Source organism: Scleropages formosus, chromosome 19 (assembly GCF_900964775.1).
Source record: "Scleropages formosus chromosome 19, fSclFor1.1, whole genome shotgun sequence".
NCBI classification, from domain to species: domain Eukaryota; kingdom Metazoa; phylum Chordata; class Actinopteri; order Osteoglossiformes; family Osteoglossidae; genus Scleropages; species Scleropages formosus.
In genome coordinates, this window is record NC_041824.1 from 25,114,813 (window position 1) to 25,138,885 (window position 24,073).

General features: G+C 43.4%; 2 protein-coding genes across 3 annotated transcripts; one reads left to right on the forward strand and one right to left on the reverse strand.

Annotated features, from left to right (window-relative positions):
- Positions 1 to 1,109: 1,109 nt before the first annotated feature.
- On the reverse strand, positions 1,110 to 17,055 carry ube3b (ubiquitin protein ligase E3B). 2 transcript variants are annotated; one of them, XM_018749151.2, is made up of 28 exons: positions 16,977 to 17,055; positions 15,149 to 15,270; positions 14,831 to 15,000; positions 14,027 to 14,144; positions 13,769 to 13,828; positions 13,572 to 13,676; positions 12,047 to 12,143; positions 11,837 to 11,922; positions 11,670 to 11,752; positions 11,157 to 11,262; positions 10,886 to 11,006; positions 10,533 to 10,710; positions 10,267 to 10,433; positions 9,706 to 9,873; positions 9,438 to 9,609; positions 9,169 to 9,287; positions 8,954 to 9,068; positions 6,577 to 6,676; positions 6,336 to 6,455; positions 6,068 to 6,244; positions 5,810 to 5,920; positions 5,237 to 5,374; positions 5,094 to 5,159; positions 4,914 to 4,972; positions 4,528 to 4,710; positions 2,407 to 2,518; positions 2,226 to 2,318; positions 1,110 to 1,850 (listed from the first exon to the last, which is right to left on the reverse strand). In XM_018749151.2, the coding sequence occupies exons 3-28, from the start codon at positions 14,989 to 14,991 to the stop codon at positions 1,659 to 1,661; spliced, it is 3,207 nt and encodes a 1,068-aa protein (XP_018604667.1). In that variant the 5' UTR covers positions 14,992 to 15,000; positions 15,149 to 15,270; positions 16,977 to 17,055; the 3' UTR covers positions 1,110 to 1,658. The 2 variants fall into 2 exon arrangements, with proteins under 2 accessions (XP_018604667.1, XP_018604666.1); XM_018749150.2 differs by lacking the exon at positions 16,977 to 17,055 and adding an exon at positions 15,659 to 16,901.
- Positions 17,056 to 17,095: 40 nt separating this feature from the next.
- On the forward strand, positions 17,096 to 23,707 carry kctd10 (potassium channel tetramerization domain containing 10). The gene is made up of 7 exons (XM_018748941.1): positions 17,096 to 17,182; positions 18,568 to 18,781; positions 20,335 to 20,504; positions 20,974 to 21,060; positions 21,152 to 21,204; positions 21,503 to 21,698; positions 22,100 to 23,707. Exons 1-7 carry the CDS (start codon positions 17,180 to 17,182, stop codon positions 22,316 to 22,318), a joined length of 942 nt encoding a protein of 313 aa, XP_018604457.1. The 5' UTR covers positions 17,096 to 17,179; the 3' UTR covers positions 22,319 to 23,707.
- The last annotated feature ends 366 nt before the right edge of the window (positions 23,708 to 24,073 follow it).

The window sequence follows — 24,073 nt, forward strand, 5'->3', positions numbered from 1 at the left end:
ACACGCATACATAACCAGCACAACACATCTCTTTGCCAGCACCATATAACCCTGTAAATGGCCAATTTTGTTAACACTCCACTAGGATACCTGTTAAAAAAGGGAAAAAATCCAACAACCCAAGTACATTCTCTCTACTGTGAAAAAGAGAAATGCAAAGTGAAGACCCTGCTTTTGCTTTCAAGGGACAGATCGATGCATTAAAAAAAAAAGACTAGAAACTAATCTGCCCATGTCACAGGTGAGGCATGTGTGAGTGCTGGCTCTTCAGCTTTTGGCTGAACAGTTTCATTCCAGGTTACTGAGGACAGGTGGGTAAACCCTACCCCTACAGCCGCATCTCATAGCTGTTCCAGCGGAACATCCAATGTGTCCAAACTCTGTAGCTGGAGGAATTCGGGCTCCTGCCCTCTTGTGTGGTTGTTTTGTCCCCACAATTTATGGCTTCATTCCAAAGGATTAAATTTGACATTTCTAATTTGACAATGTGGCACAGAACTGCCTTCAAGGAGTTGACGCATGAGCAGAAGCATAATGTAGATCCACTGAGTGGAGAAACAGGCTCTTGATCTGCTTGCCTGTACATACTTATTGCCTGAGGCAATAAAAAGGAGAAATGATGATAAGGAACATCACTTGAGCATAAAGCTATTTGGGAAAATGGCTTGATATTTTTTATCTGGGGTCTGAAGCAATTAAAAGCTGATCACAGAAATCTTCTGCGCAAAGGTGCAACCTTAAATTGGACTTGATTCAGAATAAAAACATAAAAAAGTACAAAAAAGTAGGGAATGCCTCTCTTATGGACCTTAGAAATTCGCTACTGGGAGGTGACAGATAATGCTGAGAACTGAAGTCCAGGATACTACTGTACACAATGCTGGGTTTCAGTTTCATCATATATAAAGCGGCAAATGACAGTGGCTTGTACTGGGGGGAATAACTATGGTACTGGGGTGGTTGTAGGAATATCGACCAATATGGAATCAGTAACTTCTTTCAAGGAAGGCAATGCTATTTAAAAAGAGACATCAAAACGCGTCCTCTTTCACTATGTAGGACATCATCTTTAAAAATAAAACATTTTTCCTCTTCAAAAAGGTGCTTTCAACATTATTAAAAAAAGAGAATTAGACTCAAAGACAAGTCTTTTCCCAACTCTAGCCTAAACAAGTTTCTATTTTCATCATCAATACCCAGCATTCCTTTGTTCATAGAAGTGTTTCATGGCTTGCAGCTGTATTGCTCTCCAGTTCAACAAACGTAGTGAGATCAAGAGAGTTGTTCATCTGCCTGAGGAATACTACAGTTGGAGCCATGGTTAGGCATGTAATTAAATTAATAGTTGAATTACAGTAATATACTATGTTTTAAACCACAGTTAAGGGTGGGTAGTGTTAGTAGAAGGGGATTAGCTCCACTGACACAACAGTCAGGTTTTTATAAATGGTCAAAACCAACACTTAAATGTCTGTGCTTGTCATATCCACACACCAGCCACCTTGGATGGTTTCAAATCAGATGCAGGAGTGTGGCCATACATCAGCATTGGTGCAGTCTGCTGTTTGTGGGAGTGTTGGGGCAGAGCTCCTCTGAATGTCAAAGGTCGGGGTCGAGTGCATGTATGCATTTTGATTGCTGAGAAGGGGGAGGTCACTCTAGGACAGTTCGAAGCCTGTGTTCATGCTGATGGCGTAACGGAGTTTGTCGCGCAACACGCTCTTCTTGCTGTAATTGGGCAGCTTAAGCAAGTTGAAGCAGGTGGAGGAGGTGGGCAGTCGGCCCCCAGGTTCCTTTTTCCGAATGGTGAAGAAACCCCTGAGGACACTGCCCAGTGTGTCTCCCGTGTCCTGGATAGAAGAACACACACAGAGGCACTCGAGTTCAGTTTCATTCTTTCTCATGAATAGGAGTGAAGCTTTGTGGTCTACCAATAATAGTGGTCTCTAAGCAGGTGCCACAGCTCTCACAAGTGCATTGCTTACAGGTCTATGACTAATAAGATCAATATTCATCAATTAATTGCAAATAAAGACCTAAAATGCTTTAAAAAACCCTGTCAACCTAGCCACACACAGAATTGCAGGTAGCAAATCTAGCTCAATTTCCTTAAAAAAATCAAAATATCTGGCAAAAGGTACCTTTGCCAATGAGCCTTTACAGATACCTTTAAAAAAAAAAAAAAAGACAAAATACAAAGATCACATGTTGCAACCTGGTCTCACCTGGTCATCAGAGACTTCCACACAACGGATAGAGAAGGGGGGCTTGAGGTAGGCAAAACCCAGGAGCGGAGGGCGGGAGCAGCTGGTGACAAACTGAGGCCAACAACCAACAACAACAGATCAGTGGAGAGACACCAGATCTGACACACAACCATAGCAGAGGGGCGTTACAGTGGGTCACCTTCAGGAACATGGCCCTCTCTTCAGCAGAGAAGTCACTGGATAAAATGTCCCAAAGCCAAATAATCACACGGTGGCTGCTGTGGAAACCTCCGTAGTACACCGTGTGTTTTCTGTAGGAAACAGGTCAAAGAGCTTTGTGAAAATTATATCAATACACAATGTATCTCTCTATTCCATAACACTACACACACACACACACACATTTTCAGAACCGCTTGTCCCTTACGGGGTCACGGGGAACCAGAGCCTACCCGGCAACACAGGGCGTAAGGCCGGAGGGGGAAGGGGACACACCCAGGACGGGACGCCAGTCCGCCGCAAGGCACCCCAAGCGGGACTTGAACCCCAGACCCACCGGAGAGCAGGACTGTGGTCCAACCCACTGCGCCACCGCACCCCCTCCATAACACTATCCATAAATTATTAAAAACCAAGAAAGAATGGGCCAGCAGGTGGGGTAGTGTTCAAAGCTGTCACCTTGTACTTTGAGGTTTGAATTCCATCTCCTGCGGGAGTACCCCTGAGAAAGGCAATTACCCTGAATGGATATGGTAAAACTTGTAAATACACACACACACACACACACACACACACACATTTTCAGAACCGCTTGTCCCTCACAGGGTCACGGGAAAGCGGAGCCTACCCGGCAACACAGGGCGTAAGGCCGGAGGGGGAAGGGGACACACCCAGGACGGGACGCCAGTCCGTCGCAAGGCACCCCAAGCGGGACTCGAACCCCAGACCCACCGAAGAGCAGGACTGCGGTCCAACCCACTGCGCCACCGCATCCCCTAACTTGTAAATATAATGGTAAAAAATTTAACATGTAACCTGGTTTGGATAAAATGAAATACAGGCTGTCCCCAACTTGCAAACTTTTAAATTGCAAACCTTTTGCCAATACAAACTTTTCTAAGAGGCATCAGAGAGCTAACATACCAACTGAAATCACAAGTGTCACGATGTACCAACAGGTAGCACTCGCAAATAATGAACAGTGCCTTAATTTTTTTTAAAAACTGGAAAAGACGGAAAAGAAGCAAACAGAATGTGTACAAGTTGTATAGGATCCTATACCTTCTACATCTACAAGTTTTGAGCATTCAGTGAAATGCTGCCTCTCCATTGTCCTCCATCTCCATGCTCGAAGTTGGTGCACAGTTATCGTTTAGTTCTGGCCAAGGTTCTTTATTGGGCTTTGTTATTTAGAATATACTGCAGATACCCCTGCCAGGGGGACGCCAAATGTCAAGGCACGTGAACCAGGTGTCGCAGCTCACCAGAGAAAGAGCCTGTCTGTCCCCATCAGTGCCTGAATGCTGCTAAATGGGAGACAGTCTGTTGTTCTGCTGTGTTCACATCTGGACATTCCTGCTACTGTGGAGCTGTGCTGTTCGGGTTGCCAACATTTACCTTTAGCTATTGAGGAGCCCCCAGCCTGCCTGTGTTATAGTCGACTTACAAACCTTGAGTAATGAAGCAACTCCTGGTTCCAATTAAGTCAGTAAACAGAGGACAGATGGTAACACAGAGGTTAGAGCTGCTGCCTTTGGACTCCAAGGTCACAGATTCAAATCCCACTTCTTACTGTAGTAGAGGAAGGTACTTGCCTTAAATTGCTCCAGTAAAATTACCCCACTGTATAAATGGGTAAATATACATACATACATTTTCAGAACCGCTTGTCTCTCACGGGGTCACGGGAAAGCGGAGCCTACCCGGCAACACAGGGCGTAAGGACGGAGGGGACACCCAGGACGGGACGCCAGTCCATCGCAAGGCACCCCAAGCGGGACTCGAACCCCAGACCCACCGGAGAGCAGGACTGCGGTCCAACCCACTGCGCCACCGCATAAATGGGTAAATAGTTCTAGGTAACTTAACACTGGAAGCTGCTTTGGAGAAAAGCATTACATAAATGAGTAAATGTAAACATAGGACCAGCTGTAACTTTGTAAAACAAAAAAGTTCAAGTTTTAGGAAAGGTGTTTAAGAATAAGTGTTTTACATTTAAAAAAGGAACTTATATTATGGGTAATCTGGACTGCTGGTAGCCAAACATGAAAAAATGAATGAATGAATGAATGATGTGGATGGATGATGGTCTCACGCTTACTTGAGGTCATCCAGGTCAATCTCAGCATTGTCCCCAGAGATGAGGCGCTGCACCTCTGGAGTGGAAAACATGTGCAGCCACTCGGGGTTGATGATGCAGCGGAAGCCGCGGATGAATGCCACCGTCTGATCCTTAATCTGTGTGTGCATGCGGAAGTGCGCCATCAGATGAATGTAGCTGATCCTGGAAAAGAGCAGATGGGCTTAAGATTTGGGTGGGGTTCGGTACGGCACTCACAGCCTGGTACAGACAATATGTATTAGTGTTACACAACAGACCATTAATATGTTTGGTTCAATAATTCTTAATATACTAAAAGATTACGGGGAAAAAAATTCATATACTCGTGCTAATGGGGAAAAGCTGGTTGCTTCTGAAAAACTCACTTATTTTCATTGGTGACAGGCATGGTCTTTCCCCCAGGAATCAGCTCGTGACAGACCAGCTGAGGAGAAATACCCATAGGTCTTTAACCCGGGTATATCACCTATCCTGGGTAAGCGTGTAACCATGTGAGTGAGCGACTGAACCACAGAACCAGACTGTGTGTGACCAGCTGATATTACCTGCCCCATGACATCTTCATCATACGACAACGTCAGGCCCAGGTCACTGACATCCCCATCATAGCGCTGTGATCACAGAAGAACCAGGTGAGAAAACAGGCAAAACTTAATGGAAACAGACGTGAGACTAAAAGGTTCCTGACCTTTATGGATGTGAGGTTTTTGTAGAACTCAGAATCCAGGGACGGCAACTCATCAATGGAGCTGTAAAAGGTGCTGTGGTGATGACCCAGAACTTGGCTCAGGAAGAAGGAGGCAAAGGGCACATCCACCACAATGCCCTGGTCAACACAGAAATTAGGGGCATGGCGAGAAATGTCCATCATCATCAACATTATCCTCATCACTAGGTCTGATTAGATGTTACTGGTGACTCAGGTACTCAAGGTCACATGGAAAATGGGGTGACCAGGAGGAAGAAGAGAGATAGAAAGGAGACTGGGTCTGTGAGTGGTCCTGCCAGTTTTAACCGTTGAGAAATTTTTAGAAAGAAGGTAAAGTCCTTTTTAGAATGTGACAGACTTAAGCATTAGGTCGCTATTTGTGATTATTTCAATTCTTAAAAATGATGTGCTTATAGCTGACTAAAAAGAAGAGAGGAAGAAAATGATGAAAGTCCATAGTTTTCAAAGTCTCTACCACGTTGTTTGCTTTGCTCCTGGACCACATTCCACTCCTGTTTTTGCAAATAAGTACAGTAAGCAGTGTAACCCCACCTCATACATAGCCTTGCCCAACATCTTCCCAACAAACTCAAAGAGCTGCAGGTGATTTTCATGGATATTGGATGTTGGTGAGGGGTACAGCCTTTCATTACCGCTGGTGGTCTAAAACAAATAAACAAGCAACTAAGAGTTACTTTGCCGAGTACCTTTAAATGACATTAACAGAGTCATAAAATTAAATAGATTAAAATTAAACAGATAATTTTAAAATTAAATAAAATTAACAGCAACAAGAGCAGGACAATGCACCTTGAAAAGGTTGAGTGCTGGGTTGAAGACCTTCTTTATTATCTCTTCCAGGAACTCCTTGAAAACTCCATCCTGGTCAATGCCAGCCTCGTCCACACCAAGGTCATTGACAAACTTTACTCGGATGACACCTTTGATGGAGTTCACAGGTAGCCGACGCAACTGGTCATAGCCATCCTGAGAGCAAAGAAAGTGTCGTTATGTTCAGTTGTCAAAACTGCAGGGCTACCAAAGTTTGATGCCACCAATGTTTGAAGGTGTTCATTACCTCCAGCATACGAGAGCGACGGATGGTGATATGGGTGACATGAGGGGAGGCAGAGCTCGTCTCCACCAATCCCAAGGCCTCCTTTTCTTTTGTCACAATGTTACGGAATAGCAGCACCCGCTGGACACAGGAAAATCATGAGAGTAATACACTGTGCAGTGGTGAAGTGTCTCAGAGTGGATCAAAAAGGAAACTGACAACAGGAACTAACAAACAATGTTTTTCCTTGAGGGTCACTCACATTTTTGTGTGGGATGACATGAGGAATGTACTGCAGCAGTAACTGGGCTCTTCTCTTGCCTTTCTCCAACTCTTGGAAGAGAAGACTTGGCTTCAAGTCCCTGCCATGCAGGCAAAAATGTGAAGACAGTCTTGTACCAGCAGAGGCCATTGGTAATTCTTTACTTGAACGATGAACCTCGGTGCAACAAGTGGTAGGGAACAAACTAGGTTTGCCTGAGACTTTCATGTCTGCAGCTATGTCTCCTTCTCTCAATGTAATGCATAAATTGTACTTTTGCTGAGATGTACGTCGCTTTGGACAAAAGTATCTGCTAAACAAATAAATGTAAATGTTAATTTAAACTAGGGGGTGCGGTGGCGCAGTGGGTTGGACCGCAGTCCTGCTGTCCGGTGGGTCTGGGGTTCGAGTCCCACTTGGGGTGCCTTGCGACGGACTGGCGTCCTGTCCTGGGTGTGTCCCCTCCCTCTCCGGCCTTACGCCCTGTGTTGCCGGGTAGGCTCCGGTTCCCCGCGACCCCGTATGGGACAAGCGGTTCTGAAAATGTGTGTGTGTGTGTGTGTGTTAATTTAAAAAAAACTATGACGATTGCTTTTTTACAGTACGTATATAGGCAGTCCCGGAATTACGAATGAGTTCCGTGTCCTCAGTCCGTCTTTAAGTTGGATTTTAACGTAAGTTGGAACAGTTCGTTATGATGGGTATCTATTGTCAGTTTGTCAAATGTTTGACTTAGTTTATTGTATATCATGTACCATTCTATGAATTAAAAAAAAAAAAAAAACATTAAAGAAACACTTTGGATACACTAAAACATCTTTAATATAACAACGCAGTAATAATAATAATAATACAATGTAATGATGTAATGATAATACTATAATGAAATGTGTGTCACTTTGGAGAAAAGTGTCTGCTAAATGAACAAATGTAAATTAAATAATAATAATAAATGTAACTACAGTTATTTATAATAGAGAGAAACATAGAAAGAGATAGTAAAAAATGTTACAACTGTCATGATGAACAGACCGGACCCAAGTGCAGGATCGTTTATTCATAATCAAAGGACTAAATGTGTTCTCATGGTTGGGGACAGGCAAATGGTTGGTTGATCGGCAAACTGAACAGAGGCGAGGATCCGAAATTGTGGTCTATGGACAAGGTGGACGGTTGTTATCAAAGAGACGTGGAATGGGACTGAGGAACGATGAGGGACAGGAGTCGGAAGCGCGGGGGGGTTGTCTGGAGCGAGATTCCGCAACTGGAAAGAAGTGTCTTTTGTAGCCGAGCGCTCTCAGAGAGCGAGAGACAGTGCATGTGCATGCATAAAGGAAATTTAATGATCACTTTTTCAATTGTTCATTGGCATTTCACCTTTCACTTTATTATTTACTCTTTAGTTTTAGTCGTGATCATTTCCTTTTTCTTGGATCCATCACCATCACTTGCATCACATTTACACTTTGGTGCCATGGTTAGGAGGGTAAAAACAAAAAAATTAAAGCCAAATACAGTAACACACGAGACACTGTCAATAGGAAAAAAAGGAAGTCTATCCTACCTCAGGATCACGCACCCACAAGCCGACAAACCGCTGCAGACGCACAATGTTTTGATCAGAGTCGTAAAGTAGTGCCCGTTTATTATTACAAACCACTGTACATACAGTAACTCTAATTTTTAATATAATAGGCTTAATTATGAAGTTTTAATTCGATCGTTACTTAAGGGTGACAAAAAAAAACAACAACATCCAGTCAGTAAGGGGGTGGTTCGTAAGTACAGGTTGTACTTAAGTCGGACGTTCGTAACTCGGGGACTGCCTGTAGTTATCGGTCTTTATGTGTAACCGCCTTCATAAAAACAAAACTTGCTGGACTGGGGGAGAGCTATTGATGGCTACCAACCAACACCTACAACCGCTTGTCCCGTGAGGGGTCGCGGCGAGCCGGAGCCAACCCGGCAAGACAGGGCACAAGACCGAAGGGGGAGGGGGCACACCCTGGACGGGATGCCAGTCCACCACAAGGTACCCCAAACAGGGCTCAAACCCCAGACGCACCACACAGCAGGCACTTGCCAAGCCTGCCATGCCACCGCGCCCCCTTCTAATACAGTTTCCTCTAAAATTCATTTACTCATTTAGCTGACATTTTTAATCATTTGAATGTCATGTTTCTGAATGTTCTTAGAGTTGTATGACTACTCCTAAATACAGGGGTCCTTAACTTTGAGTCATATTACATAGTGGTATGTTTTTTTTCCTAGTATAGTGATGATGTCTCTGTATTGCTGTGACCCACTTCTGTTTAGCTGCTACTATTAAGAAAAAATCACGGCAGATGAGGCTTCTAGTTGCTTCAATTACACTCACTTGCGTAGCCAGTGGTCATCAGGGGAAAACCTGCGTCGACAGTCCCTCTCGTAAAGCACCATTAGCCAGCCATGAACACTGTGAAAGAGGTCCAGCTTCTCACCCTTGGCATTCTCTGTCACCGCAGCAACACGCAGATATAAACAGCACCTATCACAGACCTTACTATTACATGTCTTGCTTCTCCAGTGCTCATTGGAGTAAGGTGGACTTACCCAGAATGCCATCCCAGATCATCTTGTACACAAAAGTATTCAGAAACGAAGAGATGGTGATAAGTTCTTCTGTTTTAAAAGAAATTTGTTCCTCATACAATTCAATGTCATCCAGGATTCTGAAATAAAGAAGGCAAGGTACCACCACAGTAAGTAAGTACCACCACATAGAAAATAAATCAAATCAAAATTATTGCAACATCTTTTGATACTTGTAACAGCTTTTTCCCCCTCATTTAACAGAAATGTTATGTCTGCGATGGTCTTACGTAATGAGGTGCCGTGAGCAGTCGCAGAAGAGCATTAACATGGCCAGCAGCTGTTTTGACTCATCTGTGTCATTGTTGAGACATTCCAGGAAGAGCTTGAGGCCTCCCTGGGGCCCCAGCTCACAGATGAAGGCCCATAGCTTAGGGAGCAGGTCATCTAGATACGTCAGGCCTGGGGAGGGCAGAGACCAGCCTGCGAGGTTCACACTGAAATCTCTCAAAGACGATATGAGTGACAGGACTGTGAGGCAGAGCAATACAAACTGACCGGTGAGAATCTGCAGCCTGATCTGGTTCAGTGTGGTCAGTGCCGTCTGATAGAGGACGCAAACACTGCAGACCTTCTGCACCTCAGCTGAGTCCACCCGTTTCCCCCCGACCGGCTTTAGGATGTTGCGTACAGACGCAGACTTCTGGAAAGCCCGCTTGAAGAGGTCTGGGCAAGAACGCATGCAAAATTAGCCACATCACCAATCCCTTTCACTCTTGGCGTTGTTCACTCTGCTCTGGTATTTTTTAAATCCCTTTCAGTACTCAACAAGGGTCTCCAAACACATCTCACATGCCCACTTCTCTCCTGATCTGATATTCACACCATAAACTTGCATTGCACCATCTGTCACCATCACCTTTGTATTTCCTATCAATTTTACGTGCAGCTGCTTGTGTGAGGTGCACCAGAACGAACGGTGGTGTTGGACAATCTGACTGTACTTCCAAAGTAGTCTGTCTGTATCGCTAACTTTCAGTTAATGAAAACAATTGATCAGATTCAAAATAATTAAAAACCTGTCAATCATAAAGCTGTGTACATGGGTTTCACCCTTACTCTTGACTGGCAAGTTGTTCTGCGATGTGGTTGGCTGCGCCGAAGGGGGTGTTGGCTCCTGGCTCTCCAGCTTTTTGCTGAGGACATCACAGAAGAGCGTTCGGATGACGGGCACACCCCACAAGTACTGAAGTTGCCGGGTGACCAGCGGCATGGACTCGTTCAGTCTGGACACGTGTACCAGAGAGGGGGACAAAAAACAGGGGATTTTCAGGCTCACAGGTGACAAGATGCATGGCTGAATGCTGAAGCGAAGCTCCACTGACCCATAATCCACTGTCTGGGAGAACCAGCCCAGCACAGGGTGCCAGTGTGTGAGATTAGACTTCTTCTGGGACACGTATCGCTGGCAATAGGACAGCATATCCGTCAGGTCCTTGACAAAGTGACTGGCTTCCTCTTCCAGCACCTTCTCATTGAGAAAGCCCAAGTGAATCAGGTTACCTGTAAATGTGACCAAAAAAGTACCACAAAGCCAACAGGATCAGACAGAGGTACTAATATGTATGTACATGACATTTAAGTGCTAACAGCAAAGTGTTAAAGACCCTGACAATCAAGAGATTCTTCTTGAGCGCCAATTTTTTGGCCAAGGGAAGGCTCCAGGCAAAGCACTTACCTAGAAGGCATAGTGTGTGACTGCCCTCTAAACAGACACAGATGTCAGCACACTGCTCCTCCCGGCTCAGGAAAATGACAAACTTTCGGAACAGGTCATGGGTCTGCATGGCAGCCATGCACTGTAGAAAGGAAAGGACCAAAAAGAAGCTCAGAGAATCGCCACAAGAAACTAAGGGCATTTACCATATCTCCGGCTGTTCTACGTTAGCCCAGAAACGCTTGAGTTTCACAGGCAACATTGTTTATGGGCTTTCTGCTTCATGCCTCACCTCAGGCGTTAATGTGCTGAAGTGGAAGACAACAGCCGGAACAGACATGATGTGAATTAAGAAAGATCTCAAGAGGTTATCAGAGAAGTGAGCAGCAACAACAGGCCTGCAAAGAATTAAACAGGTGCAAAATTACAAAATGTGCCAAGCACATATTCCAGAGATGAGAAATAAAATTTTCCTGTCTCTACTAGTTTACATTAGCATTTTGTTAAAAACTAGCAGCTGATTTTTATTAGTCACAAAAACCAAAGTGATCAGTGCAGCAATGCAACAATAGCTCAGTTTTCTGTAATTTCTCTTTGTTACATAACTGTACCGTACAGATGCAGTGAATAGAAGGATCAAATCTAATTGCAGGATTTTAAGACATCTAAACCATTTAAGAGCCTAGAAAGTATAGACAGCTGGCCGAAATGTATACCGTAGAATATCTAGCCTCCCAGCGCAATGGCCATATTATTTATAAATTAATCACATTTGAACAGATCAATCTTTAAATGATTAACTCACCTCAAAGAAAGTGTAAATATTGCAGAGAGGGTTCCTTTCGAAAGAGAGGGTTTAGAGCGCGCTAGTCCATTAGTTAGCAAAATCTGAAAAGCAATTAAAGAGAAATTGACCACAACGAAGTCTTGTTAAGGGAAGAAACAGGTCTCAGATGAAGGAATTTACACTACCTGCAGTATGGTGTAAAATCCTTTCTGATTGAGGTGGCCCATGATGTTCTCACAGATACGAGTGAGTGCAGGCCTGAGGCTTTCTCCTAACACAACAAGAGCAGAAACATAGGCACTGAGTTCCTCATCGAGGAAATGGCTGGATTATCTTCTATTTATTATTAATGAGGAAAACATGGCTGACCATATCCTCATGACCTTGGGATTCACCTTTGCCTTTTACGATTTTCCACGTTGAGGTGTCCGTGAACGTCACAAGCATAGTGAGATACAACGTCACCAGTTTACTGTCCTGCAGTATGTCGGGCTACACAACCCAAACAGAAAGAAATACGTTAATTAAAACTTTGTCGATCCCAAAGAAAACTATACAAGGCTACCAATTACCTAAATTGCACAGTACAGGAATTTACAGAGCTTTTACAGAACTTTTAATGCTTTTTTCCTAATAACTGCAAAAGACGTTCTATCCACAATGACCTGAAAAAAGAAATTTGCACCATCTGATACAGGTGTACCCTGCTATCCACCCTTCTGGTATCAGTGCTTCCGCTATAAAGACTCTTTAAAATTAATACCTTTCTTCACTATCTGCCCTGATCCCTCCCACTACAATGCATTTTTGTCAAAGCGTCTTGGGAAAAAACATAAAAATTCAGCTCTATAAACAAGCTTTCTTTTTTCTCACTCAGACAAAAAAATGCAATAAAACATACTGTAGTGTCAGGAGCAGTAGTGCTTCTACAATATGGCACTGCCACTGTGGATGTTAGTGTTTGTTGGGCAACCATTGTGCGGCGTTTGCTCCCGTGTTGTTCTGGTGTTCGAGACCTTTTAGGCTTTTACATTTACTCCTTTAGCAGACACTCAGTGGCGCAGTGGGTTGGACTGCAGTCCTGCTCTCTAGTGGGTCTGGGGTTCGAGTCCCGCTTGGGGTGCCTTGCAACGGACTGGCGTCCCGTCCTGGGTGTGTCCCTTACGCCCTATATTACCGGGTAGGCTCCGTGACCCTGTATGGGATGAGCGGTTCTGAAAATGTGTGTGTGTGTGTGTGTCCTCTCCAAAGTGACATACATCTCATACAAACATTATGAGGAAAAAGAGACATAGCTGCAGATATATATATGTGTGTGTGTTAGTGCTACTGTCTAACAATGCAGAGGTGCAATAAAGCTCATGTTCCAACACTTCTGTTTCCCGAGCAGTCTTTTTGTAACGTCCCTGACAGTGTGGTCTGGGTGGTTTCTTTACGGTATTTCTGGGTAACTTAAATACTGCATATTGTAATGTTGTACTTCATTATAATAATTTGATTTTATTAAGCGTTTTAGGGGGCGCGGTGGCACAGCGGGTTTGGCTGGGTCCTGCTCTCTGGTGGGTCTGGGTTCAAGTTATGCTTGGGGTACCTTGCGGCGGACTGGCGTCCCGTCCTGGGTGTGTCCCCTCCCCCTTCAGCCTTGCGCCCTGTGTTGCTGGGTTAGGCTCCGGCTTGCCATGACCCCGCTTGGGACATGCGGTTTCAGTCAATGTTCGGTCAGCGTGTGTTTTTATATCATTTTTAGAGATTCTGTCAAAGTTTTTAAGATAGGCTGGGAAAGACGATCATTTTGACCCTTGAGGAATAACGGGAAATAGGCCCCCGCTGTACACATTTTTGTTATCCACCCCATTTTTAAAACGTATTATGGACGGATAGCAGGGTACAGCTGTAATCCCGCAGCCAAAGGAAACTCACCTTCAGTACTTTAAGGAATTCGCAGCAAACCCAAAGGATGTCTTTGATCTGTTTGATCCAAGGGATGGTGAGGTCTTTGGACAGAGCCAGAGACACATACCACACCTGAGGGAAAGGTGTAAAATGAGTTACAGAAATGAGACAATCATTTCAGTCCTTAAACCACGTTCAACTTGTGTTGTCAATTCTGCACTTACCTTTGGTTCATTATCAACATCCATGCTTCCAAGTATTAAACGGCAGAGTTTCTCGAACCTCTGGAAATTAAAATGTAGAAATATTGCATCTATACACATTGCATTACACATTTCTCAGTGATGGAATAAAATTAAAAAGGACACATTTGTAATATGAGTAGACAAAACAGCCAATGCAAATAGTTGCACGAGCTCACAACACAAAAAATAAGCAAAGCAATTTTTTTATCTGCTTAAAAAACTAGAACTAAAACTCACCAACTTATCTTCTTTGCCAAATATGAACAACAGCTTTCTTGCTATTTTAAAAATGGAAAGTGCATTTCTTTTCGAGGTTCCAGCATCACAAGCTTCAAAGAAGTCATCCACCTCTTTCCTGCAATATGCATAATGTTTTATAAACATAGGGGACAGCTGGTAGCACAGTGGTTAGAGCACCTGCCTTTAGACCCAAAGGTTGCAGGTTCAAGCCTCACCTCTGGCTGTAGCACCCTTGAGCAAGGTACTTACCCTGAAATGCTCCAGTAAAAATTACCCAGCTCTCTCAATGGGTAAATAATTGTAACCTTAACATTGTAAGTCGCTTTGGAAAAAAGCATCAGATAAATGTATAAACACCCAGACTGATGAAGCAATGAACTAAAAACACTGTTATTCCACATCTCAATTTTAGTCTGGAGTATCACTGGGGACAGGACAGACCATGACTACAGTACAGTACTGCTACTACGTGCTTCAGCCTATTTGGAAAGGTACCCTCTTTTATGCATAGGCTGCAGACTATACCATCTCCCCACACAAGAAAAATATCAGCACCTTTCAGAATTCACCCTGTTACGTTGCTTTATTTAGCTGACATTTCTCCACAGAGACTTCCAATAATTTAACCATTCAGACAGCTGGGTAATTTTTACTGTATCTATTTGAGGAAAGTAACTTGATCAAACTTAACAGTGTAAGGGAAGTTAGGTTCCCTTTTTTAGTTTTGCCAAGTTCTGCAGAGAAACACAGAATCATCCCCAACACAATTAAAAGAAGACCACTCCCAGGAGTCCGTCAAACCTGATTTGCCTCTGTAAGCGGCAGCGGCAGAGGAACCTCCTGATGAGCGCCTGGATTTGTGTGGCCGCCCTCTCGCGCTCCTTCTGCCCCTTCCTTTCCTCGCGCGCCTGCCTCGCTTTGTCCAAGAACTGGGACTTGGATGTCTGGGCTACACTGAACATGTTTTCCTGCTGTAGAACAACAAAACAACATTACAAGGTCAAAGGTGACTGCTACACCACAACATACGGCATCCTCAACTTACAAACATGACAGAGCGGGAATCTGTTTCGTTCCCAAATCCAACCACCGCGTCACAATCAACAGATGCTTACTAACCAAACGTGTTCCAGTGTGTGTGAAGAAACAGAGCGCGATCACACTCCTCCTTCGGCGCTCACAGTCATGGCGAGGAGCGCGGCGTCACCAGCAGCGTTCAGAGGAGCCCAGCAGAGTCATCACTGTAACGTTAAGGACAACATGGCAAAGCAAGCAAAGTGAGACACAACAGTCTAAAGTGTTAACAAGTTCAGCTAAGTAGGTACAAGTTTTCAGACATGAGAACGAGCCCAGGGAAGAAGAGTCCTCCTGCGACACTTGTGTCACTGCCAATCTCGACCTCACACAACCTGGACACTTTCGGCGCCACGTTAACGAGCAGAAGCACAAACAAATCCGGGGGGTAGGGGCAAAACTAGTTATTACAAGTACAAACTAAGTCTTCAGTGAACACGCGCTCCGTGCCACACACATGATGATATATGTGATATATATCGGATCGGATCAGACAGACAGACAGACAGACACACACACACACACACACACACACACACACGTCACGCAACTTACCTGGCTGTGTTGAAAGAGGTCACGTACAGCATCAAAATGCGACGGACGGGTGGTGGTCGAGCAGACTGCAGATTACTAGTTAGCTGCTAGCAGGTTAGCGCGCGCTCGTGGAACGGAAACTGCGCCCGGTAAACAGCAACAGCATATTACTAGCAGGAGAGCGGAGATATGAAGTACAGTGACACGCCGTCTGCTTGTTTGTGTCACTTCGCGAACGTCAACAGTGACAGCGAGCCCGCACACACAGACCAGCCATTAATTCCTCCCCCCTGCGGTGTCACTGAGAAAAGGGTCCGGGGAGAACAGGGCGAGGTAGGCCGCTGGTTCCGGGAGGGAACGAAAAGCTAACAGCGCTCGAGTCACACTCTTCGGCTACATTCGTCACGTTCGTCCCCACACTGTTTGGGTCGAATTCCCTTTGGAACCTTTTCTAAGGTTTTGATCTTTTAGTGTTTCGCCCCTCTTGTTAGAAGTCATGGTCATGACAACATAACTTATTGAAAGAGCAATCTGAATTATTCAGATTTGAATGGTTGTGTGAAAGAGAATTAAAAATGGACAGAAGCTGAAACAGTGCTGCACAAGCACAAGGTTATGAGAGAAACTGGCATGTAACTGGGATTCAATAGTAGGCTGTGAAGATTATTTTATTCTCGGTGGTTTTAAATACTTTTACTTTTAATGGAGTTGCGACTTCATTAAAACAATAAAATAAAACAAATAAAAGTAAATATAAAAGCCTTGCGCCCTGTGTTGCCGGGTTAGACTCCGGCCGGTTCGCCGCGACCCCTCTCGGGACAAGCGGTTTCAGACAAAGTATGTGTGATAAAAGTAGTTCTTGATAATTTATTGATGGATGTAAGCGTTAAAGTTTTTTTTACTTATAGATGTTTGTCGGGTTTTTACAAGACGAATAAATAAAAGGAGGTTTGAATTATGTAGCTTTTTACTAATTGTGACTCAGAAGTAAAAGTGACTTTGGAGTTTAGAACAAATCTAGTAACAAACAGACTTCCAGATGACGCGGCTGGGTTACATCGTGTGTTTTGTTTCTTTTTTTTTTTTTTTTGTACTACCTGCTACCTCTCGACTGCGATTTCATTGGGCACCTTTTGAAAACCTCTCTCTAGTATCACCACTGGGGGGCGCTGCTATATACTGTATATACTGTATGTGCACGTACATAGTACAGTAATGACAGAACGACAACAGTCACCCAGGAAGCAAATAAATGTCTCGTTTACACAAGTATCCACATATAATAATAAACAAATAACATAAATAAAAAGGGAAAAGAAACGAAAGTAAGATTTCCTACTTGGACAGCAGTTACCCTGGCCTTATTCCTACAAATCTTCATTCCTGTAAGAGGTAGATTGAGTCCTCTCGCAAGGGAGAAATCCGGTTTAGAAAATTATGTGTGACGTCACATCCTGAGCGGAATTTGCTCATTCTGACTGCTGGTCTGGAAGTGCACGATTGCCTGAATGTTTCTCGGTATCGGGAGTGTTTCTGGATTCTATGGTAGACATTATTATCTGAAACTTATTGACCACGTATTTTATGTTTGTCATTGAATGTGATGTGTTTTTACCGCCTAGTCAAGGGGGGGGACTCGAAGTGCGTACGAGGTGTTCTGTCTCTGTGTGGAATCAGGAATGTGGCTAGCGCGGGCTAGCAGTGAGTGAACACAGTCGTGTGGGTTTTAACTGTACAACCGACTCGCTTATAACTACACAATAGGAGTAAAAGAGATCATAACGCGTGATGGAAAGGTAGCTAACGACCTTTCGATTAGACTACAGTTTGATTTATGTGTCTACGCGGAGAAGTACGCTACTGCTTTAGTTAGTTAGCGGTGACGCATGCCATGCATGCGCACACACAGGTTGCCTCATAATTCGCGACAAAGTTAATTTATGTTTCTTGAGGTGGATCGATGTGTTTTTCATGTTGTGTATTGTAGAGTAGCGGGCACCATTTGCGGTGTTCATACGGTACATAACATATTTGCGGGAGTTATCGAAGGCCCCTTGATCTGAGATTTCGGTCTTATCATCAGCCCTGTCTTGATAGAGGCGTGTTCTTTAGCCTAGGCTAGGGAGCGTCTCAGAAGTGCAGTTCGCGAACGAGCCGTCTTTCCTCCACAGTGCACATACATAGTATATCACACCTTTTCAAAGTTTGCCCTTTTAAAATCATCATGTGTGTAATTTACAGATGAAAACACTTCTCTCAGATCGTGAGTGAGTGTAGTCCTGTGCCCCGCTTTGTGTATAACAATGGCGCCCAGGCCTGTAGTTAAATAAATCTCCATCGAGTTGAGCGCGTCTTCTGCCATTTAATTTTAATCTTTTTAATAAACTTTATCGAGGATTGTGTTGCGCTTACTCTCACTGGTTTATGTGTATAATACTTTTTCACAGAGCAAATGTACGTGATACGATCCACAAATCTATTTATTTTCTCTCATCTTTAAATTTGCTTCTCAGAAGCAAGACTTATTACAAGTTGTTATTTTATAAGTTATTACGTTAAGAAAACCGTGGAGGTAAATGCCAAATGACTGTAGCTGGATCTGTAATACTTCAAACAACAAGTGAAAACAGAAAAAAAAAAAAAATGAAATGTCTGTTGCTATATTTGTTAATCCTGGATTGGTCTGATTAGCATGTATGATCAACTGTGTAGGATTAACAAACAAGATTACATGTAAACGGTGTGTCTTGTACAGCGTGCAGCACTGTGTAATACTTTAATTGTCAGCTGAGGACACGTGCCGCAAGCTGTTTCCCTAATATTTCACATCTCCCATTTTTGTGAATTTTTCAAAGAGCATTTTAAAATGTGAAAATAAATCTCTGGAGTGATTAGTGGAGCGCTCACAACCCTGCGGTGTGTTTCCGCAGGAAGAGATGTCGGGAGAAAGTGTGGTGAGCTCAGCAGTGCCAGCGGCCACGACTCGAACCACCTCCTTCAAGGGCTCCAGCCCCAGCTCTAAGTATGTAAAGCTGAATGTGGGCGGTGCACTCTATTACACCACCATGCAGACGCTCACCAAGCAGGACACCATGCTGAAGGCCATGTTCAGTGGCCGCATGGAAGTGCTCACGGACAGCGAAGGTATACACCGGGGGGGAACACCCTGTTCTTTAAAAACTAATTTATACAAATGTTAAGGTGGTATGCAGCAAAAGTCAGCGTTCAGTCAGCTTTGCTATAATGCGATAGTTGTGTGCATGTGAAAAACTGTGTTATGCTAATTCTCTCACACACACGCACACTGGCTGAAACCGCTAGTCCCGAGCGGGGTCGCAGTGAGCCGGAGTCTAACCCGGCAACACCAGTCCATCACAAGGCACCCCAAGCAGGACTCGAACCCCAGACCCACCAGAGAGCAAGTTATGCTAATTCACGTAATAGAAATAAATTTCAGTGGGGAAAAGATGGGTTAGGAGCAAAGTACAGTAATATCAGGAATAGAAAACTCACAACACACCCAAAATTAAATTAGAATTTAATTTCAAAACCTACAGAACCATAATCTAATTGCAAAAAATGGCAAAACACATGAAGAATATGCAATTTGATTCCTATTTCTTTAAAAGTGCTTTATAACATCCATCTTTAGTTCTGTTGATATAGACTCTTTTATGATCCCCACTTCGACTCCCAGAATGCCTTTTTAATTAAAAAAAAACACTCTTTTCACTTTTGTCTGCCACACTTGATTGTAATATAGAAGATCAAAATGAAATACTTAATGCAAAAGATGTATAACACGAGTTTCCGTTATCAAAATTGGAACGCATTATTCCCAAATCACACCTGCAAGTTTACAGTTGTGTTCTTCTGTTTATTCATTACATTATATCCAATTTGTGTAATTAAAATGTGCAGCAAAGCAGAACTTATTCTCTTGACTTCAGTAAAACAAGAGTGAAAATCCAGACACACTGCCTCAAAAAATCTGCTATGGCTAAGGGTTGGAAGTGTGTGTGCTTTTTTTGGTGGAGGGGGAATTATTTGTATCTGGAGTGTTTCATTTGTAAAAAGGGACTTTTATTAAAGCGTGTTTCTTCCTGGGTTGTTGTAAACCATTTATCATGTGTTCTGTGATGCCAAACTGGAAGCTGAACCATTGCTCCCTCACACCGTCTCTGGAAGACCCATGTAACTATGTTCTGAACCTGATTTATGTAACCAGATTTACTCTGCCTAGTGTTGGAGCTTTTTTTTTTTTAATTGGTTTAGTAACTCAATCTTCAGAGTTTTTTTTTTCCATTTAGCATTCTTCGCTTTTAACCAGATTATGCCTAATCGCTTCTTTCTGAGCAAGGCTTTTTCTGAGGTGAAGCCTCACCTTCAACTTCCCTTTGTTTTTCCTTTATGGGCACAGTGGAATTTTCAGCATTATGCTGGACATAAATTTTCAACAAGGCTGTGGGATACACATACTTTCTTTCAGTGCAACTCAAGCATGACTTTGCCTTGAAAATGGAAGAATATATTTTTTAAAAAATCAGGAAGATTAGACTCTTACATGACGTAGAAGCAAAGGTCGCAACTGAGGAGTGTGATGTAAATGAAATTCAGTGATTTCTGAGTAATGAGAGGGGGGTGGTTTTTACTATAGTTTTCATGCTTACTGCTCACATTGTTTCTGCCAATTTTAGGCTGGATCCTAATTGACCGTTGTGGAAAGCATTTTGGGACGATCCTCAACTACCTCCGGGACGGTGCTGTACCGCTCCCAGAGGGCCGGCGAGAGACCGAGGAACTGCTGGCTGAGGCCAAGTACTACCTGGTCCAGGGACTGGCGGACGAGTGCCATGCAGCACTACAGGTATTTTCCCACATAGAAGGAGCAATGTCACAGCTGGCTGGAGCTTAGACTGCAGCAAGTGTTCTGGCATCTAATATAGTTAAATACAGTATAGTTTAGTAAAGAACCCAGATACAAATGAGGAATGCACTATATGCGTGGTACTAAAATTCAGTAGATTAATATTGTAAATTAGTTTTAAGAAAAGCATTGACTAAATAAATAAATGTAAATGTATGATTTTCCACTCTGAAATATTCCACTTTCTCATACAATATATCCAGCTCATCCATCCACCATATTAGTTGTAGCTGTACATTTTATTTTTAATTATATTCTTTGTACAGCTCAATATCACTACAGAAGTCATTAGGAAAAAAAGAATTACTTAAGTCTTAAACTATGAAAGATCATCTCATATGCAAAATCTGTTGCTGCATGTATCTCATATGGTCTCATTAATGTTGTTTAATAATTCGTACCATTTCAGAACAAAGACACGTACGAACCATTCTGCAAGGTGCCCCTGGTGACATCATCAAAGGAGGAGCAGAGGCTAATAGCAACTTCTAACAAAGTAGGCACTTGGCTGTGACCGAGGGCAAAACACGCTGGGTCAGTGACATGCAGCTGCTTGACATTGTGTTTTGTGTTCCTGTTTTCCTCAGCCTACTGTCAAACTGCTGTACAACAGAAGCAACAACAAGTACTCCTATACCAGGTGAGAGGGAGCAGTTGGTGGTGACACAACTTCATAAAAATAAGGAGTTGTTTGAAATAAGGACCCAGAGAATTGGGGCAGAATACAGGATGGAACGTGCACACTTGTAGCTCTTGTATGCAGTTGTGGGATGTGCTTTTGTTTTCTCCAAATTGCATGTAACTTTGGAGAAAAGTTTCTACAAGATGCAAAAGTGTGGCGTGTCATTCATCACGTACTAACAACACTGAGGCTGTAGGTATTGTATCACCGTGTATTTACCTGCTTTGTGTGACCCTGTACCGTTCCGGCTGCGCAGCAACTCAGACGACAACATGCTGAAGAATATTGAGCTCTTCGACAAGCTCTCACTGAGGTTCAATGGCCGGGTGTTGTTCATCAAGGATGTCATCGGGGATGAGATCTGCTGCTGGTCCTTCTATGGGCAGGGGCGAAAGATCGCGGAGGTGTGCTGCACCTCCATTGTTTACGCCACAGAAAAGAAGCAGACCAAGGTACCATCAAACTGTGTGGTTATGTGCAGTGTCCCTCACAGTGTGCTACAAAAATCCTTACAGTATTTGACAGGTTTCTGCTTAACAGTGAGTGGTGATCTCTGCACAGCACACTGCTCTAAAGAGCTATTATTAGGCTTTTTTTTGTTTAATAATAAGGTGATGTTCTTAAACTGGCAATTTGTAAATTATTTTCTGTTTTGTTTGATGGGTTTTGTGTTGAAATCAGTCTCTGATGTCCACTGTGTCTACCGGGTCACTTGTTCTGAATTTCTGCTCATGCCATCCTGAGCACAGAGGGAGACCCATTGCTCAGACCATGAAAATGTGACTGACTGGGAGAAGCACACTTATTTTCCACGACGTTTCACACACACTGATTTTGCCTCCTTTCTGCCTAGGTGGAGTTTCCAGAGGCCCGCATCTATGAAGAGACCCTCAACATCCTCCTGTACGAATCACAGGATGGGCGCGGTCCTGACAATGCCCTGCTGGAGGCCACAGGGGGTGCAGCTGGCCGTTCTCACCATTTGGATGAGGACGAGGAGCGCGAGCGGATCGAGAGGGTGCGCCGCATCCATGTCAAGAGGCCGGACGATCGCACTCACCACCATCAGTGACTCCCCCCCCACTCCTGTCTTGCACATGTATACACACACGTATGCACACAACGAGTAAGCCCACACCCCGTGCCTTATGACAAGCAACATTTGCCCCACAGAATCCCGGTTCAGTAGAGAACAATGGAAGCAATAGAGTCACCCCAGGGACTCCAATTAATGCTGGTTCAGTGCGACTGGTGGGATGCGACCCCATTATACAGTCAGTAGCGCTTAACCTGGTCACTCCCACCATCCCCAGTGCAGACAGCAACTTGACCTCCAGCAAAGAACATCTGGTCTGCTTGAGACACTCATCCTCTCCTCAGAGGAACTGTGAAGGGGTCAAGGAGGACACTGCCTGGACTCCACCGCTTGTGGTAACAATGCGGATGGAAATGTTCATCTTCTCATTCAAGCAAATACTCCAGATCAAAGGCAAGGCTACTTTTACACTGCTGAAGCCCCTGCATGGTCCAGGTCACAGTCAACATATTTGACATGGATAATTTTAAAATATGTAGAGTAAATTTTGTATTTGAGAGTTGTGTCAGTGCTGTCACCAGGTGTTGCTTAGCATCAGGTGGTGTGTTAAGAAGAACCGCAAGTGGATTTCAATCTCCGCAGTTGTTTGCTCGTCCTGTAAATGTGTGGTGTATGTCTCATTGTACCAGTCTAACTGCAGTCCTAGCAGAGTTCAACACTAGAACAAAAACAAAATGTGTGTAATTTAAATCTGCAGACCAGTGGTTTCAAGTGGGAATTTGACTTTTTGCCAGAGACGTGCAGAAAAATTTATCAGCAGATTGTGAGCAGAGTGTCTGGAGTTTGAAGGCTTGTTTAAAGTTGAATCTGAGGAAAATGACTCATCTGAAGACTTCTTAGTCCTGTCATGTTTAATTATATTATATATATATATGTTTTTTAGTTGCGTACTTAGCAGGGAGGTTGTCTTGAGGAAGGTATAGTAGTCTGAGGGTGGTAAGGATATTGTGGTGAAGCGTACCAGTGTACTGTTGGTGTGGACCATAGGAGGGCGATGTTAAGTCACAGAGGGCTTTAATGACTGCTGAAGAGGATTAAAGTTTTATTTTGAGAACAGTGGTCGAAATGTTGCACAGTATTTCTTCTTTCCCTTATCCATCCTACACTTGGAGCTTCACCGGATTCATGAGTCTTCCCAGTGAGCTGAAATGTAAGTTAAATTTGGAACGAGTAATCTGAGTGTGTTCAGGTGTCTGAGTAATTCACACATATGTACCTCTGTAACAGTTTTCTGTTTGTAGAAGTTTTTATGGTGACAAATGAGGTTTGGTTCATTACAGCTCTCTAAAGCTATGTTTTAGTAGATTCAAGTATGTTTTTTACATTTCTTTTCCCAATGAAAATATCTTTGTATAGATATGCACAATGAAGTGTTTTACTTATTTATACGTACATAATCACAATAAAGATTTCTATAAATTCACCTTTTGTTGTAGGTGGAAATTTTAATCAGAGATGCTCTCAGTGTTTTTAAAATCACTTTAATATATGACTGCTGAATACCAGAGCAATTAAACTCTAGACACTGATCTTATGAAGATCTGTTTATTCTTTGTACATTACCAGACATAACTGTATTACATGTGCTATCATTTACGTAAGAATAACGTATAGTTTTTTTTTTTTTTTTTGGAGCACACCCTAATGAGGGATTGGCCAAAAGGAGACCTTCATACAGTCAAGGCAGATGCGTTTGTAGTTTAGCATTTTGACCACAAACGATCACCAGGC